This window comes from Cuculus canorus, chromosome 2 (assembly GCF_017976375.1).
Source record: "Cuculus canorus isolate bCucCan1 chromosome 2, bCucCan1.pri, whole genome shotgun sequence".
NCBI lineage: Eukaryota > Metazoa > Chordata > Aves > Cuculiformes > Cuculidae > Cuculus > Cuculus canorus.
This window is the reverse complement of record NC_071402.1, coordinates 75,327,833-75,347,981: the sequence shown is the minus strand read 5'-3', so window position 1 is coordinate 75,347,981 and position 20,149 is coordinate 75,327,833. Positions and strand designations below refer to the sequence as shown.

The 20,149-nt window shown below is 36.2% G+C and overlaps 1 protein-coding gene across 1 annotated transcript in view; it reads right to left on the bottom strand.

Annotated features, from left to right (window-relative positions):
- ADCY2 (adenylate cyclase 2) overlaps positions 1–20,149 on the bottom strand; it is a 230,750-nt gene that overhangs the window by 68,607 nt on the left and 141,994 nt on the right. The window contains exons 5-13 of the mRNA XM_054060772.1: positions 15,094–15,242; positions 13,790–13,901; positions 12,587–12,714; positions 10,334–10,492; positions 9,841–9,973; positions 9,333–9,509; positions 7,982–8,025; positions 4,750–4,830; positions 680–749 (exon numbers count right to left, since the gene is read on the bottom strand). Of these exons, the coding sequence (XP_053916747.1) occupies positions 680–749; positions 4,750–4,830; positions 7,982–8,025; positions 9,333–9,509; positions 9,841–9,973; positions 10,334–10,492; positions 12,587–12,714; positions 13,790–13,901; positions 15,094–15,242 (1,053 nt within the window). The remainder of the gene's footprint in view (positions 1–679; positions 750–4,749; positions 4,831–7,981; positions 8,026–9,332; positions 9,510–9,840; positions 9,974–10,333; positions 10,493–12,586; positions 12,715–13,789; positions 13,902–15,093; positions 15,243–20,149) is intronic.

Genomic DNA, 20,149 nt, shown 5'->3' with positions numbered 1-20,149 from the left:
AAGGCCTGACTTTTTAGGCTAGTGGTCATGGCAGTCACCTAAAAAGGAAGACTTTTTCATTCTGATCATTACTCCAAGGGCTAGAAACAATGTAATTTACTCCATCTGTACCTGCATGTCTTAAATATGTTTTATCACACATATTAGCCAGATGAACATTTAGTGTCTTGCTTCCAAGGCAGATAGGCATTATTCTTAAAAAAATATATAGTTTCACCAGAATGACTGTGCATATGAAGAAAACTAATGAGCAACTGATACCATTACAAGACTATCGTTACTACAGATGGAGTCTTTGAGACATAGCAAAAGAAAAAGAATTGAAAAAGTGGAGTTTAAGAAATGCTCTTTCAGGATATAGGTGGTGGAACTTCGAAATTCTTTGCTCCAGTTGCACCAAATTTGGACTGCCAAACCTCCTCCCATTTCTGCAAGACCACGAAAATTTCAAGAAATTCCAGTGAACTGCGGAGTCTTGCAAACAGGAAAGCAATCTCAGACATCATATTCATAAAACCTCTTCTGTAAGTAAGAAAAACATTATTGTAAGGTTTGAGCACTTCTCCCTGCAGGAAAGGTGCTGTGGCCATGACTGTATTACAAAAGCAAGGGATACAAGCCTCACTTGGGATGAGGAAAAGAAGGAATCAACAGTGGACTTGCAATGAAAATAACTTACTTCTTTTTCCAGAGTCTTATTATAGAAAAGAAGTGATATTCTTTGAATGTCTTCAGATTTAAGCCACTGCCTAGAAAAGAAAAAGAGCATTATAACTGACACAAGAATAAAGTAGTCTTGTCTTTTTACATTACTGAAATGCAGTGAAATAAGAAAATCACTTTAAATTAAGCAATTTTTGGTGTTTTACAATGCATATGATGAATTGCAATGACAGCAAAAGCGGAAAATCCCCTCTGCCTTTTGACTTCTATTGCTAACATACACTTAAAACAAAAGCACATATGAATATTTTTTTTTTGTGGATGATTCTTAGGAAAATCAAGGGAGAGATTTATATGAAGTAATTCTGACACTAACATTCCACTTATGTCCAGAATACTGTAGTACATCCAGTTCACAAAAGAGAACCCAGGATAAAACCAGTCCTTCATAAGGTACCTTGAAGAAGCCCATCATTACAATATGCAAGAGTGGCGGGTGAAGTACACTTTATGAACTCCTATTCCAAATGAAAATTTAAAAAAAAATTATTAAAATAAGTGGAATGATTTCTCTTTGAGCTAGATTAGTCTTTTGACCATGACTCTACTCTAGAGGTAGATTTTGATCTTTTTACTGATTATTAAAAGTCCTTCTCTGCTTAAAGATGAGAAATACAAAATACACTAAGTACTTGCATTAAAATGACAAATCTATTTTAAAAGAAGTGAATCTTGACAAAAGCTTCACATGACTTTTACCAAATTAAATGTTCTATTATGAAAGTCTGCGTTTGTTTTAATAGCCACTTGAAAAGAAACAGAATATTTAAATTTCAAGAGGGTTAGGTTGCTTGTATCTCAAGAGTACTAGACAAATTTGAAAAGAATATTTAAGCACACTACTTCTCTGAAGATGCAAATTTGAGTTTGAACACTAATAGCAGGAGTTGAGATTTTTTTTGCAGCCTTTCCACCAATAACTTTAAATTAGGCTCTAAGATAGCAGTGTAGCTCATCTCTTCTAAACAAAAAGGAATATCTCAATTGATAGTCTGCAATGCAAATAACCACCAAAAATGAGCCACAGTGGAATATATCCTAAATTATGGTCAAAGTGGAGTGGACAGAGTGGAGTGTAAGCTATTAGCGTTGATTTATGAAATCTAAAATATTTGTTTCCTCGACTGGGAAACTCTCCCTGTTCCTGTGCAACTGATTTCATTATAAAAAGAGGCTGAAAATTTATTCAGTTCTAGGTATACTTAATTCAAAAATATATTTCCCCGTTTGCTCTGCAATGGCTCACATCTACATCTCATTACAGTTAGAATTCTGAGAGGAAACAGATGTGATTGTTGTATATATAGCATGATTTTGTTTATGTGCAGCAGAACCTACTAGAGAAAACATTCAGTTTGTGGAATAATTTTGGTAAACTGTAAAAATTAAGTCTTTTTCCATTTAGCTATAATAATTGAACAAAAAAGTAACCCTCTTCTCCAAATTTTTAACTAATTCCCCTTTTTTTTTCTTATAGTATCTGACAGGCAGATTGATTTAATTACCATTACCCCACTGCTAACAAGTTCTGACTACAGATCTGTTCCCAAAGGCCTCATTTGGTCTGTACACATCTGATTGCATGTGAAGTCAGTAATGCCATTTAGAGCAAAATGCTACCTCATACTTCACGTTACAAGCTCACATTTTCAGAACCTTTTAAAAGCTCAGAAAAACTATACTGGTTTTAGGTAACAGGAGCTGAGAGTTCTGAGGTGAGGGAAACAGTATAACACAGACAAACAGAGCAGAATAAGCAGAGAAGAGGAAATGCCAGGTCACATACCTTTGGCACAGAGATAAGGGCTGAAAAATTCTGCCTGCAGCCTGACTCCCTGATGAGCCTAAAAGTTACTCAAGTATCTGCAAGTATGTGTTGATATGCCTTCTGGGAAGCTAGGTACCAAATTTCTGTTTAAATTCTGTTTAAGTTCTGTTGCAATTCAAGGGACAACACAGATAGATAAATTCTGCCTTTATCCACAGAGGCATAGGGTTTGTACTGATTGGCAATGTACAGCAAGGAATTATACACAGAACACAGCAGTGACCATGGCTAAAAAGGGAGGAAAAAGAGTCTCTGTAACTCTTTAACATAGTAACCTACTATCAAAGAGCAAATAGCTTAGCTTCCCTTGTAGGTGTATCTTTAACTAGCAGATTGCTATCCATCCACAACACGTCCTGTGGAAGTTCCCTTACCACCAAGGTAAGGGTTATTCAGGGTGGCATAGCTAGGGCTACTCATCCCCTTCCTGTGCAGCACGGGCACTTTGCTGCCAGAAATACTTCATTCAAGGTACAGAAAACAGGAACATGGAGAAAGTATGATGGTACACCCTAATGACTAAGGCACTCAGCAGTGAGAGATACTCTTTGCTCCTCACTGGTTCTTTTAAGTCTGCATTTTCATGTACCTTCACATTTTACCCTCACAACTATTCCATTAGGTTAGTTTATAGTGTTATTTTCATTTTACATATAAAAAACAGAGGCACAAAACAGCGCACAATTATAAAAAAACCCTATTATTGGTTTTTGCACTAAGTGTAGGAAATCTTTTCCGAGTGCTTAGTGCTCACATAGTTAAAATACTATGAATTGACTTGCTGTTTGAGGAACTGGCACTTCTGACAACTTATTCTCAAGAACCCAATAGACGAATACCGTTAAGGTGATTCATTCAGGAAATCAGTACTGGGATAGGTAGACAATCTCATTTTGCAAGGTGATATTCAGCCTTTCTGATACAGAAGATCATTCCTTATTTTTCTGCAATTCCCTGTGTAACTCTCAAAATGCACTGAAACTTTTTCAGTAACCTTTTTTATCACACGCACCTCTTTTACCCTCAAGTTTCTCTGACTTATGCACTAGTTAGATAAGACAGGGATTCTCTGAGATAAAACAACACACAGTATGATCATATCAATACTTTATTTCAATGCATTTATACAGATGATTTTTTTTCTGATGTCGAGCTATCATTTTTAGAATCCACTTATCAGAACAAGTGTACCTAAGGCACATAAAAACTGCCAAAATTTATATAGGTGTTTTAGGGAAGTCTAGTGTAATCAAAAGGCTTTGCCTATCACATGGCCTACTGTCTTTCACTGTATTCTTTGTATGACCTGTAATTACCAACACTCTTTTCTATAAATAATAACTTAAAGTATTTTCTTAAAGCCAAGTACCTTTTAATAGGACTAGCAGATGTAAAAAAAAGTGGACATATAAGCATTTAATAATTAGGTGTAATACTCAGCTAATGAAGATTCTGAGTAACAGAAGTAGGTGGTTAAACATGTAATTCGTCACAGTTATTGTCCACATTTTTGAAGGGCAGTTGCGTTATTTCATCAGATAAATACAAGAAACCTGAACACTTATTTTGGACTAGTATTGATTTTTCACTCAGTCTTATCTATTCACCAGCAAACAGAAAACATCAATACTGCCTCCAGCTTTTCCTAGGACACTGACACAATACACACCACGTTGCTTCCTCCAACAGTTTCAATATGCCATCAAGCTTAGCCTTTTCTAAGGAATCAACCACCCAGCTGAAAAAAAAGTGATATTAAACTACCATTTTAGGGAAGTTTCTAATTCTGAGATGTTTCTGTGACAATCTGAAGCATCAATGTTTGCGTCATTCTGATTCCCAAGATAGCTATTTCTTGTGTCTTACTTCTCTGCTCTGAGATGAAGTAATTGTGTAGCATTACAGCTATGAGTGTACAGATATGAATGGTTGCAGAGCGAAAATCCCTTAGCCATGAAGATCAAGACAAGCCAGAACTTTTGTCACACCATGATTCACAGGCACTGTCTCATCCCACATAGTAGAAAATGTAACCATACAGCCTATCTTCACAATGTGTAGAGCTTCTCATACCATTATTAGTGACACCTTTACTATTTCCCAGCTTTTGTATGCATGCAGGAGTGAGATATTGCAAATTCTCTGTTTCAGATTTATGTCAGAGTTGAAGGAAGGAGATAACAGAAGAAAAAACATACTTTTGAGCATTGATTCCATCAATGGCCTGGATCATCCTCTCATTCAGTTCCTCCTCAAACCTTCTTTTCTGTGATTTTGTTCTGAAATAAACATGTGGGAAGTTACTCTGGAAAATCTTTACGTTGTTGATAAACATTAACTTTAATCAATGATAGTCATAGCTGGCATAAACTTAAATGGGTAACAAGTTTTTAACATTTATACTGCAATAGCTGCTATAGGCTTAAACCACAGTGAGCCTCTTAATAACCTCTTAATGAAAACACTATAAGCTACAGAGTTTCTCACACATACACACACACACATCTAGAGTTTAAATATTAGGTAGCACTTTAAAAACAAACATAAGAAACCATTTCGTTAAAAAAAAAACAACCTAAGAGAGTTCAAGAAATTCTGATTGAAGAAATTGTGCTATGAATTCATGAAAAAGAATAGGAATATGCTCAAATTCATAAAACATTCCTGCTTCTTGTGGTTATTTTTAAAAATCCTTGTTAGAATTGTTTGATCAGCAATAATGTGCTAGTGCACTGAGGCATAGTAAGTATTCTTTACAGAAAGACGGCTAATTCTTCTTTTCTTGGAAATATGCTATTATTTTTAACAAGAAAACAACACAAAGTCTGAAATTAGCTCAAAAATATGTCATGTTTCTCTTTTTATAATTTATAACACAACTGCAATGAAAATAAGGATTTTTTTATTTTCCCTGGAATCGTCATGAAGCTGACTGTGCTGGTTTTGCCTGGGAGTGAGTTAATTTTCTTCATAGTAGCTGGCATGGGGCTGTTTGGGATTTGTGCTGAAAACAGTGTTGATAATACAGGGTTGTTTCAGTTACTGATGGGCAGTGCTTATACAGAGTCAAGCCCTTTTTTGCCTCTTACACTGCCCCACCAGTGAGTAGGCTGGGGGTGTGCAAGAAGTTGGGAATGGACACTGCTGGGACAGCTGACCCCAAAGGGATATTCCATACCATATGACGTCATGTTCAGCAATATAAAGCTGAAAGACAAAGGAAGGAGGGGCATGTTGAGAGTTACAGCATTTTGTCTTCCCAACCAACCATTACCTTTGGTGGAGCCCTGCCTTCCTGGAGATGGCTAACACCTGCCTGCCAACGGGAAGTAGTCAATGAATTCTTGGTTTTGCTTTTCTAGCATACACAGTGTCTGCTTTACCTACTAAACTGACTTTATCAGTTTAGTATCTCATGATACTAAACTCATGAATCCATGAGTTTTCTCACTTTTACCCTTCCGATTCCCTCCCCTGTCCTGCTCTCAGGAGAGTGAGAGAGCTGCTGTGTGGGGCTTAGGTGCTGTCTGGGTTTAAACCAAAACACAAACAGAGAATGATCAAAATGTGTTTGTCTTTGCTATTATATGTTTCTGCAAACACCATCCATCCTTTCAGCATTTGTGTTCGCCTTAAAAATTAAACATTTCAAAGATGTCCAAATTATGTCTCTGCCTCCTGAAAACTTAAATCCAATGTTAACTTAATAACAGCGGTCTGTAGGAAGTCAACAGTCAGATCTGAAATTTCACTCTTTGCTAATCAAAATTTTCTTAATCTACAAATTCAGCCCTCTCAAAGGTAACACAGATTTTCTTCAATTTCAAGTTTTTTGATTATTCCCCCAAAACTGATAACCTGCTGCAGGATTCAAAGTCATACAGAAATTATATTAGTGTACTTAAAGTAACTTTAAATAACACAACTGATTCCTTGTCTATTTAATGCTATAAATTTTAGATAAGAAAGTGTAGATAAATTTTAGATAAGAAATCATGTAACTAGATAAGAGCCAAGACTGCCACAAACAGAAGCCTACAGTCAGGATTCAAAACTTACAGTTTCATATTCTAGTGAAATACTGGTTTCCAATGTGCTTATTATCCTTTTAGCCTTCTCCTATAGGAAAGATTAGCTTATCTAGAATCCTAGTTACAAGCCTCACTATGGGCATTGGACTTCAGTAACTGTTTCTAGAAACTCCTTCCATAAATATGTTATCAAGACACATGATAGCATTTACACCTTTTGGATTTATTCTCAAGTGGAATTTAGAAATACAAAAGCAAGAACAGCTCAGAATCTTAAAACAATGCATTATTTGCACAGTCTAACAATTTTTTATTTTTACCAAAAGGCTGACAGAAATCCTTTTGACATACTGTCTAAAATTAAATGCTTAGTTTTAAAACCAGAGACTGTCTTAACTAGTATCATACTTATTTATTCAAAACATGTTCTTCTTCTGGAATTTAGCAATGTTTTAAGTAATTGAATAGGTGTCCATTAACCTATGACTTGTCAAGGAGACATTTACAAAGCAGAGATATGGGGAAGGAACAGATAGAATGACTTTTTTTCCATAACCAAAGACAATAAAAATACAAATTTTTAAAGGATTCCTTCAAACTGCTTCATGGCATTTGTGATGGTACTTATAATTTCGCAAGAAAGACATTATCTGAAGTGTTACAGTAGTATAAAATAAAAATTAATCATTCCAGGTTTCTGACAGTGCTAGTCTTGTTTTTTAAATAAATGCCATTCTTTTCTTGATTTTATTTTTTTAGAAATACTATGTGTTTATAAAGAAGTGATCAGTTCAATCCTGTTCTTATTTCTCACCATCTTGCCACAGTTATTGAATTACCAAGTAGGCGAATGAAAACTTAAATCTACTGTGATTTTGCAAACTTTGTGAAGCAGGAGTACTACAGGAAGACCACAAAATACCTTTGGAATGTTTACTACTGCAAAAATACTACAGAATGTGAAATAATCAAACATAATACAAATATAAAGCAATTAACAAACTATGTAAAATGTTTCTTTTACTACACATTATTATTAATAGCCCTTTCCATTTTCCTTTTTTTTACCCCTCTGTGCCTCTTCTCAACTATCATGTATATAATTTTCTCCCCATTGAGGGAGGAATTGAGTTGTTTGGAGAAATGAATAGTAACCCATCAATTAATTCTAATACTAAGAATAATGCTAGGTGTATTCAGAATTCATAAGTAACATGTCTGCCAAATCTGCTTCTATAGACTTTCTCTATGCAAGAATTATCAGCTTAAAAATAGTTTGGGTGAGAAATGGCCTTCGATATCTGATAGCATGCTTTAAATATATATATGATGGCATACAAATGTGTATGTATTTATAAGGACTTCATATGAATATGTTATTTGAAAAAAAAAAATTTACCTCTCTCTGCAACGCTGAAAATGATATGGTCCCATAGGAACATCCTAGAAAACAGAAGAAAATACCTATGAACTATAATAGACTTTGACAACATTCAGAGAGTTAAAAAAAACAGTGTTGAAAACAGGGTCAAGTAAGGACAAAAGTTTCCAATACAAATACTTTTAGTATTAGATTAAAATGATTTAAAAGAAAAATCCAGCCAAGAGGGAAGATAGAGTGACCTGGAGACAAACTGCTCTGTCATTATAAACACTAAATAACTAATTCAACAGTCTGGACCCCAAAATGTTTTGCTTTACTTGAAAGTCACTGCTTCAAAGTCACCATTGCTTTATTGTAGCCCAAACTCCTGCCAGCTTCAGCAAAAAGCAATGTTAAATGTTTTCGAAAAAACAAACCTGAGTGGCCAAATACAAGCAATGCTGATCATTATTTTTATTTATAAGCAACAGCAGCCATCGCAACCACATTTATTTTGTGATTAATAGTGATGACTTGGCACTTTCTGTAATGAACACAGCACAACCCACATTCTGATGCAATGCATTTATTGAACAAGATGGGTTAAGTGGCTCAATCCTATGTTCTCATATGTGATAGGACAAAACTGAATGCCAGCGTTGAAAACTACTAGAAATTACCTTTATGTTTGCACTTTTTGGCCTGAGAGCATCTTACTGACAGCAGTAAAATACTGGTATCAAAATTAAAAAGAGATCTTTTTTGTTCACTGTAAGAGATCCAACATTGCAGTATAGCACTGTGAAACTCAGGTCATCAGTCATAGCTGATGAGTGGTTAAAGCATCTTCAGAATGTAGATGCCACAATGAGTGTGGATTCGGTTACCAGAGAACTCTTCTAACAAAGTCTATACCAGGTGCTACAGCGATGTTCTACCTCCACAGCCTTTGCTTCAGGTTTGGTCATGTTCCAAATGGATAAAGTGGCTAAATAGCCAAGAAATCTTAGGGCATACCTCTGAATCAAAAGTTTTCCTTCCCAAGGGTGTTGCACTCTGGCTTTATGTTCAAAATGTCTTTCCACAAGGTGAACAGCAGCTGTATGCTGTGACTGGGGCACAGGTTCAGAGGGTCAAATTGTGTATTTTAGTAAGTACATTGGACTCCTTATAATTCAGAGATGTGCTTATAGCAAGACATGGCTCCCTAGAGTTTAATCCAAAGCTCACATGCCAATGGAAAAGCTCCCAGAAACTTCACTGAGTTTATGCCCTGTGCAAATGCACGTATCTTCTTCTATCAGAAATAACCAAGTATTTAGCAGTGAGCACCTTTTTCCTTTTAAATATTGCTAATTTGTATGAAATTACATAAGTAGGCCCCTACTGTTGTGCTAATCTTGCCGTTTTCAGTAGTCATGCTGTCCCTGTGGTGCAAGTGTGCAAATGGCTTGGCTGCTCCCCAAGATTCCAGGTACCGGGTCATGCGGACAGAGGCTCTCATTTTGGCTCCATCAAGAGTATGTCGAGGTCTAATGTGGTGCTGAGGGCTTCGCTTCTCTCCCTGGTTGACAGAGGACGAAAGGCGGTATCAGCTGTGGTGTTCAATACCTTTTGAAGCAGTAATGCATCAGCTGGAACCACATATCTGCATGCTTAGGAACTTAAAAATTAAGAGGTGCTAAGAACCTTCAATCCATAACGATATTGCTGGGAAATATCAGAGACTTATTTCTGAAGAGCAGGAAAGACATGCAATGCAAAAAAATATGGTTTTGTAGGCTCCAGCAATAGCTCTGATCAATAATCTTGTGGTAGTGAATTATTCAATAAAGAGATTAGTGGTCCTGCTCAAAAATAACTATGACTGACCACAAAATAAAAGTACTACTAACCTTAGGATTGATTACAAAGTAAGTCTTAACATTATGCTCTTTCAGATATGGGTCCCTCACATCTCCATCCCCATCTTCCACTTTGTAAGCTCCATTCAAATGTGCCAAGGTGACTGATGTGATGTGAACACGGCTGAAATGATATTTTAAAAGAATGACAGAATCACAAATACCGATCAAAAGCATAATTTGAATGTGAACAGCTTTTTTTATTGCCTTTTGGATATACTTTTTACATGCTGCTCAATTCATTTAGAGTCCATGTATCCTCATTTTTAGAAGTTCTAATGAGCATAAATCTAAAGGTTTCCATCCACATAAATATACACTTTACATCACGTGAAAAAATGCTTTCACATTTCTTTTTTAAATACAGAACTAAGAATTATTTCAGGTTTCTCAATGAAAGACTGACAGCTGAAGATATTGCACCTATGTATTTCTCCATGGTACAAAAATCCATGTGTTCAAAGATAATAGAGAAGCCTCTTACCCTGGGACTCCTCCAGCTTCCATGTGATTTGCTAGAGTAACATCGTGGGACCACACATCGTACTGCCACTTCTGTAGGCCAATAACGCCACAAAGCACATTCCCAGAGTGCACTCCTACACGCATATTAATATCAACTCCAGTTGCATCTCTCACTTTCCTGTAGTTGAGAAGAAAATCTGTGTTAATATACACAATAGGGCCTTTTTTTTTCTTAATTTACCAGTCACATTAGCAGTAATAAAAGTGATAGTATTTATTTTATTTATTTTTTTTAAATTGCCTCCATGCTTTTTATGCTAGGTTTAGTTCTATATATTACCTTTAATATAGTCTATGATTGCAACTACTTGTAGTAAATATTAATTCTGAAGTCCATATCTGAAGTCCCTTCTTTAATGCTCATCTGGAATTATTTGGGAGGGCTGAAGTAAGTAGTGGAGATGTTCAGTCTCATGGTAACATGTAGGGTCTATTTTCATTCTACAGGCAGCCTTTGGTATGGCTTTTAATACAGTGACAGTCCAACAAATGTATTTTGGAGACCTGGCACTACTGTTACGCATCCTTCTATCTGAAGAACATAATATTTATGTTGGAGACCTTCTCATATCTGTCTTCTGTTAGGTCCCATCACTCATGCATGTCTGCTTGTGCATACTGCTAATCAGAGAGGAAGGCTGGTGGCTTGTACACCTTTTGTGAATGTTGGCTCAGTGCCATGCAGGCTGTGGAGAACATACACTCAACAGCCTTTCCTGTGCTTGCTGAAGACTGCACCAACTAGATCATTATACAAAGAAAGAGAGGCCCCCTCACTGTTCAGATCACATCTAAACCTTTGACCTATCTAGTGACATTAGACATAGTTGAAGTATCTGTTCGCTCCAACCCAAACCTCAGAAGACCTCCATACATAAGATAGAGATTTTCAGAAGATAATCTTTCCAGAAGAGGCTCTTGTGGATTGCAGGTGGGTCAAACAGCACCACTAACAATAATTGCTATAGGTAACCACTTACAGTATTTTAACTCCTACAAGCTGACAGGAATTTCAGATATGAATTACAGACAATGAATCATCTGACTCTGGTTTAAAAAAAAAAATTGAAGTGGAAGGATTTTAAATTGTTCTTTCCTCACAAAATGTTTCCTAAATAAGCTAGCAGTTTCAGACCCTTGCTGAATAAATAAAACACAATACTGAGCTGAAATTTCCACGTTAGTAGGTTTAACATGATGTGCAGACATCTAAACTAAGTTTGAATACATTCACACTGAAATATGTCCACAACTTGTCCAGGGCAGGTTGCTTACTAAAGAGTTATTTCTCCTCTGCACTGAGAGTTCAGATTGAAGTCAGATAAGGGGAGTAAAGCTGCCCTTCCACAAGACTTCTTTACAGTCCTATCATTTTCAGAACCGCTACAACTGCCTACAATCCACCCCCAATCTACTATTGAGTAATAAGCTAGAGGATTCCTCTAATATGTCTTTAGTTTTATCCTCAAATGCCTTTAAAATGTTAACCGATCAGATGTCTTTGGTAGACATACTCAGCCTCATTCCACAGGCTCAGGGCTGAAGGCATTTTAATCATGGAGGGTCAATTGTTTCTGACCACTACTGAACTTCCAACTCGGCAGGAGTTGGAAGCTCTGGCCTCTCACAGAGCTGTTGGACTAATACGTATGTGGCAGCATCATGATTCTGCAAAAAGTAAAGCTTCCCAAGTCCTAAGTGATGTCTGTTAGGGTATTTACCATCTCATAATCACAGAAACACAGAACAGCTGAGGTCAGAATGGACCTCTGGAGATTGTGTTTCCTAATGTTCAGAGGGAACCTCTTGTGTTTCAGTCTGTGCCCATCACATCTTGTCCTGTCATTAGTCCCCACTCAGAAGAGTCTGGCTCCATCTTTTTTTTTGCACCCCTCCTTCAGGTACATAAATGCACTGATAAGATTTCCCTCCTCTGCTTTCTGTTTTCCAGGACAAGCAGGACCAGATTTCTCAGCCTTTCTTCATACGAGTGATGCTCCAGGCCCTGTATGGTGTGATGAGATAGCCCGGCACAACCCCACATCTTAAAGCATTTCTTTGCTGATGCTAAGATCAAGGTTATCATGCTGGACCCTGTAGTGAGACACACCAACTACTGCAGGTCTGGATGTTTCAAATAGAAGCACAGTTACAGATAGAAGAGAGACAGAATTTTTGCTGTTGAATATTTAACAAAAAGTTCAGCACTTACTTAATGGCTTCACACATGTCCAGTCCCATTTTCACACAATTCTTGGCATGATTTTGAAGAGATATAGGCAGTCCAGAAACACAGTAATAGCAGTCACCTAAGATTTTAATTCTCATACATTCATTTTCCTGGAGAAAAAAGTAAGGTCAGATGATCACTTTCTACCTGAATTATGTAAATGAAGTGTTACTATTACAAAGACTGACTTAAATGTCATTATTAAAATAACTCTATTTAGGTTTGCTTCAGTAGACAAGGATTTGGCTTGCTAAAAACGAAGTGCCGATGTATTTTTGTACACATAATTTTTCCACCTGTTATCTTCCTTAATGGGCAAAACCAGGAAGGAAGCTCACTCCAAAACATATACTTGCAATGTTGTCCACATCTGATACTAAAAAACTGAGCCAAAGTATCATGTAGTCAATTGAAATAAAGTCTTTTTGTTTGAACTATGAAATCAAAAGACCTAGACTTCCACATTTATGTCTTTGAAGACGTACTATGCAATACTTCCTGAAACTTGCAATCACAATCTTATTGCTATCTCTAAGGCTTCATAAAGCTGGGTTTCTTCTTTTTTTTTTCCCAATAAAATACAATAGTTTTTGAACTAATAAAAATCAAAGAAACCTTTATCTGTTTTAGTGGTTATGATTTCACCTTCACATACAGCACAAAATTTGACATAATTTTTATAAAAATGACACCTAAATAAAGAGAAGAAAATCTTCTGATTAGATTTGAATCTTTTCTTGAGTAGTCATGAGGCTGTGGTCAGTAATCAAAATTGTTTTGATCAATATTCTCTTCCTTGTCTTTCACTCTCTTAAATGCTTTTCCAGAGATCAGAAAACTGACTGTATCAGTTTCTGTCTCAAAGTTTCTTAATCTCTGTTATTGTAAAATATCTATTTAAAGAGTTGTCCACCTTCCATTAAGCTTCGTAGGGCTTCATAAGTTGTCTTTATTGGTCCTATCAGAGAGAGAGATCTCTTGGGTTTCATAGATTGTCATACTGGCAGAAACATACTGTTGCACTCAGACCAGAGCCAGATTTTTTTCTTCACACATTTTGAGTCTAATCTTCCTGCCAAAGCCTCATACATGCTGCTCGAAGGTAGAAGAGTCCCCAAGAAGAAACAATATTTCAACGATGACTTATTTACTCAAACTAACAGTAGCAGCCTGGTAGAAACCCACCTTTGCAATCTGATCAAACTTGCCGAACAGCTCATTTAGCATATGCACCAATTCCCCTGGTGAGCAGTCACTGGCCAAGCGAGTGAATCCCACAATATCTGCATACAAGATGCTACAACAGAAATGAACAAAAACTTGGTCCCAGTTTGCTTCCACAGAACTCACATTTATCATTCAATGGCAAAACCTGAAACCAGCCAATGCAGCACAATAAATATAACTATACTTGCAGATAAACCTATATTTACCTTTACAGGTGCTACATTGATTGGTAATATATACACCTGCATTTACTTTTATAGGTATTACCTTCACAGGTATTACCTTGATAGGTATACCTATACCTATACCTATAGTTATCTATAGGCATTCTATATTTATTACAGTGTCTTCAAAAAACAAAGCTTTTTTCTGGTCACAAAATGGCAATATAGCAAATTAAGTAGTTTGTTATTAGAGCTTGCTTAATAATTTGTTATCATTGGAGATATTTTCTGTCTAGATCTACCTGTTAATGATATGCAGCTTGGAAGTTTTTGTTTACTTGTTACTCGGACTATTAAATTCAAACTTCGTTGTTAAGATACTCAAACCATATACTACACTTCTATTCACCACGAAAACTTGATGTATTCATAGAATCAGGCTTACGAAAAAGTATTTGTGCTTGCAAATTAAAATCAACTTCCTCAAAAATCCTGCAATACTCGCTTTGAAAATGTAATTTCTAGGAATGTCATTCAAATTAACTTGTCCAATCAAAAAAAAAAAAAAAGCCAAGAAAAGCAACTTGTAAAGATAAAAGAATATTTGAAATAAACAGTTAATTATTCTTCTAACTTCTAGAAATTTGTAGTTAACAAATAAGCAGATTTGTCAGCAGGATGTTTTATCTCAGGTACTGTGTAAAATACATATGTGATATAACTGCCTCTATTTACATTATTTAAAACCTGAGAAGTTGCTCTAGCCAAGAAAATTACAAATTCAGAATAGTATAGCTGACATGAACTACAATTTTGACTAGTATATATGAAAGCAGGATTTGGTACTTTAACCTGAAAAATTAAGACATTAGGAAGAAAGCCTTCTAATGTGTGGCTTTTTCTAAACAACCCCTTTGCATTATCACTTTTGTTGCTCTCCTGTTCCAGCTCTCCTGGAATTGTCATAGTTTGATCAACCAACAAATACTAAACATTAAGTTGTTGAAAAACATATTAAAACAGTTGTTTTCTTAATTGCTTTCTTAGCATTTTCTTTTCATTTTTTTTTTCCTGAATGTTGTTGATACGTTTTATTACCTTACATTGGTGTGCCTTTTAACATATAAATTGTGGAAGTTGTTGGTGTTTTCTAGCTGGCCTGCCTTGGGACCTTGCAACCTCTGAATGATCTCTGCTTTCATTTCCATGGCAATGTGAGCAGGCAGCAAAGAAAGTAGAAGACGCTCCTAAAATTTAAAATAAAATGTCCTTAAGAAGAATAAAATTTCCTTAAGAAGAATAAAATTAGCATGGAAGCAACACTGCACAAAGGTTTACACAACTGTCAATAACCTACAACATTTTGATAGGGCTTGCACTCAGGCATTTGCCTCGTATGACCTCCAAAATTAATCAGTACCTGGGAGAACTTGATAGAGATATGCACATATTTCCAAGTAAAGTTTAGTGTAGATCAGGAATAGTTGAAGTTAAGCTTAATGTCTGAAGAAGTTATGTGCAGTAGTCTATGCAATATCTGAATAGAATGCAGGAAATACAAATTAGTAAATAAAGCAAAAGCCGCAAGGGCTGTTCAGAGGACTTCAGGGAAATGCAGTCCACTTCAGGCATGATTAGGATTAATAATATTTTTAATGTATTTTAAATGTTTAGTCATAGTTTTAGCAGCTGCTAGTCTGAAAATGAAAAGATAACATCAGGACACAAAACTACTGAAAATATTAGACTTTTGTAGGCATTTTTGATACTCTCCTCTTTGATAATTCCTTTAATATGTCATTTGACAAATTAAAGCTTTTTTAAAATATCAATCTAAAAGTCAATTGTATATTAAAAAAAACCCAAAACACCGCATATTTTTTCTTTTGTTGGAATTATACTCATGGTCTTCTCCTTGTGAAGCTCTCTTATGTCAGTACATCTTAGTTTTGAGCATTTTACCTATAACAGCTTTCCGTTGAGTTCCTACTTCTCTGGAAAACTGAACCAATAAGCGAATAGCTAGAACTATGAAAAAAAACCCAAACAACTCCTCTTGCTTTGATCATACTCCACCTCAAAACTCAACATGAATTGTTCATTTTCTTGTGGGCAGAGAGGAGAGGCTAGTTCTGGCTTGCCACAAAAACACAACCCTGAACCAGTGAGGTGGGAGAAGACAGCTGTAAAATCCCATAATGGAGTCAGAGAGAGAGAAATGGCTATGAGAGAAAACATGATGACCTCAAATTAATGCATTCTACGTGTGTTACTCACAGTGATGAGTTCTCTTTGGTTCACTACACGTACTTTACAGAATTTGTAGTTCTAGTCATGATGGTACCAGAATCAGTAATCCAGTGCTCTCTCTGGAAAAAATACTTCTCTTCAGGTCTAATGACCTTGAGTAGTCCACGGCAATAACGCGGATACAGACCCTTTGATATTTGCAGCTACCTTGGCTATCTCTCTCTGTAACACATAATGAAGACTTCCCATCCCCAACAGAATTTTGGAACCTGTAAGCACATCATTAACTTACAAGAGACCCTATGAAACTAATCCTTCTCACACTTTATAAAAACATCTGTTTCTATGGACCAAGACAGAATCTTGCTTGTTACTAAGTAATATTAAACTAAAGATTTTCTTTCTTTTTTCTTTTTTTTTTTTCATTTTGGTGAGATCTAAAAATAATTTTGATTCACTTACATAGGGACTGCTCTTTATTTTGCATATGAAGGCATATACATAAACTGTAAGACAAGTCATGAAGCACATGGTCAAGGTAAAGCATCCCAGTCTCTAGCCTGGCTAAAGGAGTGAAGAATAAAATAAACTGTTTTCCTACTGTTAGGATCTCAGATTTGACACTTTGTACCAGATGAGAATATATGCAATTGATTTTCATTAAGAAGGTAATGTGGCTTTATTTCTTAAATGCAAGATTAATTTAGTATGTTTAGGCATTTTAGCAAGTACATATCCAAGAGGCCAATGTATTTTAATTTCTAATGTAGTTCACTTGTCCTTGGTGGAGGTATTCTGCTAAATTATAAAGAATGCCTGCAAAACCAATGGATTTTTATTCCATTATGAAAGCTTACACTTGCAAGCTGCTATCTGATAGACAGTTGCTGGTTTGTGATGTACAGGACAGCTCAACACTTACTAATAATTATCATGAAACAGTTAAAAAGAGGTTAGTCCTCTTAGCTCAAATTTTACATCACTGTGCTCCCATTGTACTATGGCTAGTAAACGTCAACTCATTTGCTTTCCTATGATTCTGTTATGATTCCAGACACGCAGTGAGGCAGACACTCAATGCCCAGGTTATCTTTTTTTGTCTTTGAAACCCAGAGAGGTTTTCAAAAGGTCAAAGAGAAGAGCAATGAAAGTTTTCAGAAAGCAATAGAAAAAAAAGCAATACAAAAAGTTTTTGTAATGAACAGCAAAAGTCAACTACAAGCTAACAAATCATAAGAGGAAAAACAAAATGCCCTCATTTTGTAGGGGACAACAGGAGACATGAAGTATTTCCCCTCCTTTTTCTCTCCAGGCCAGACCACTATCCCATTTTGTTTAAACTTGGTGAAGCTGTTCACTGCACCAGAACTTCCCTCCAGAAGAATGTTTTCCTTCCTTGCTTCATTTCCACTATGCAAAAGAGAAGTTTACAACACAAAGTAACTTTAGAAAGCTGCAGGTGGCAAAATACACTGCAAAATACCGTGTCATGCCCAGCTACATCAAAATGCTTCAGCCAACCTCTCCATCATGCAGGGTGCGAGTGCTCACATTTCAGTCTCGAAGATATCACTTGTGTGATAATCAAGTCACATTTCATGCAGATTGTTAATTTTGGTTTCTTTCCCCAAAACACAACTGTGAAAGAAGGTGATTCTCAACTGTTCATGAAGACTTTGGCTGGTCTGGTCAGCTAGCCAAATACAAAATGGTTACAAACACATTGTTCCCTCTCTTTCTGCTAAAAGATCCTAAGAAAAGCAAAGCATTTAAGAACACCTCTTCATATTTTGTCATCTCTCGTGGCTAAAAAGAACAGAGTGGAAGGATCAAAACCAATTACTAATCAGACTGCAGTACCTGATGCTGTGCACTGAAACTTCTGTGGATAGGAACCATGTGAGGAGCATTGCAAATCGAGACTGCTGCTTATGGTGGGTTTTTATTTTATAAAACATTCCGTAGTAATATCTCAAATAAGATAGAAAATTTGCACAATATCGTTAAAACCTAGGCAAACTCACGTACAAGACATTGACTTTGAGACAAAATGTTTGTTTATAGTAGACAGAGAAGCCATTCTCAGATCTACAGTCTGCCAGAAAAAAGTCAAAGCAATTCTGAATGCAGGTCAAGATGCAGCATATAAAAGTCTTCAGACTAAAAATAACAGTGCTTGCTTCTGGTGAAAAAGAAACTGCTGCGCTATAGTAATAATGAATATTGCCTCACAAACATCTTTCCCTGATATTACCAACGTCACCTCACAGCCAGTACATGTGATTCTTGCAATTCAAGACTATTTCCTGACTGTTCTGACTGTTCTCTCAGGCTACACTTTCTCCCCACCACTGGAATCTTTGGTGGATGAGAACTTTATGTCCTAGGGCTAAAAGACAGAGCTTGAAATCCACACTGAATACATTATAATGTCTTTTTAGGATTAAATACTCCTTCTCAGAACGTGTCCATCTGGATCCCAGTAAACGGCTAGCAGGTAGTCATCCTTCCTGGATTCTCTAACAAGATGTATCTGTCCACCTGTTAGTTTGAGCTCCTGCTCACTCAAACTCTCACGTCCAGATTGATTTCCTCATCAGAATTTTTCCTGAATTACTTTAGCAGTCATTGCCAGTTATTCATCAGTCTTCTAAAGCTTGATAAACTCTAGTCGTTTGTTTTGCTAGACTATATTAACATATCTCAGTTAAAGATCATAGCACTGCTTGGTTTTTTGCAAGGTGGCTGTTGCATCTGCAATATCTTGCACAATGGAGGTCATGTTGTTGTTATGCAGTAAGCAAGCATAATGACCTCAAGTGCTTGGCCTGGTACATTTTCTTAAGTGACTATTTCACAAATCAAAATTTTCTTGGCCTGAGGCAATAAGGCTTTATTTATTTGCTCATTCCTGTTTTGTTATGTAATCTACCAATTCTGATTCACTCATTTGTACAAGACTACATGACTATCAACTCTTTTCTTTACCAAAGTATAAGTAATCCTAAACACCTGTAGATTTAAAGGCCAAATACTCCTCCATTTAGTCTGATCACTTGAATAATATAGACAACAGAATGTCATCATGAAGAAACAAAGATATTCTGACAGGGTTCACTACATTAAAATTAGCTTAGTCCCTCCTTCTCAATGGAAAAAAAACCCTGTCCTTTGAGGCACTTCTCAGAATCTAAGATCGAATTCCTGCAGGGGACAAGTCTCTCCTTCTCTCTATTTCCTCCCCCCAGCCTCCTCATCTATGGAGAAAATTGCAGGTCCAAATTTTTATCTTACTGGAAGACCTTCTGTTATTGAAAAACTCTGCAGAAAAAATACATATTTAAGGATTAACAAAGTGATACAGGGATATTTTTGTCCTTATAATCCCATATAGGGATATGTTTGTCCCTTATAATATCAGCTAGGGCACTGAATATTTAATCCTATTTTTCTGTGGCCAGTTTTGTTTTCATATTGGTGTGGCCTGAATCTATTCAACTATTTAGCAAGTCTGACAAAACAGGTCAATAAGTCAGCAGTAAGAGCTCTAGAAGCAATTAGCCTATACACTCAACTAGCATCACAACAAATTTTAAAAATAAACTTGAATAAAGTGAAATTTTCAGCTGCCCTTGAAATGCACCAAGAAATAACCTACAAGAAAGAAACCTTGTGATTCCTAATCACATAATGATGAATCAGACGTATCAGATAGAGATGGTGATCAATAGGGTACTTGTTTGGCAAATTATGGTACTGTTTATCCAGATGTTATGCACATAGTCTTAAGTACACCTGCTACGAAAAACAGTTGGAGACTGCATTCCTTTAAAGCTAACTTGAACTCTTGACTGAGAGGGGGGGATCATTTTTACAATGAGGCACTCTTATTACCCCGTGTTTA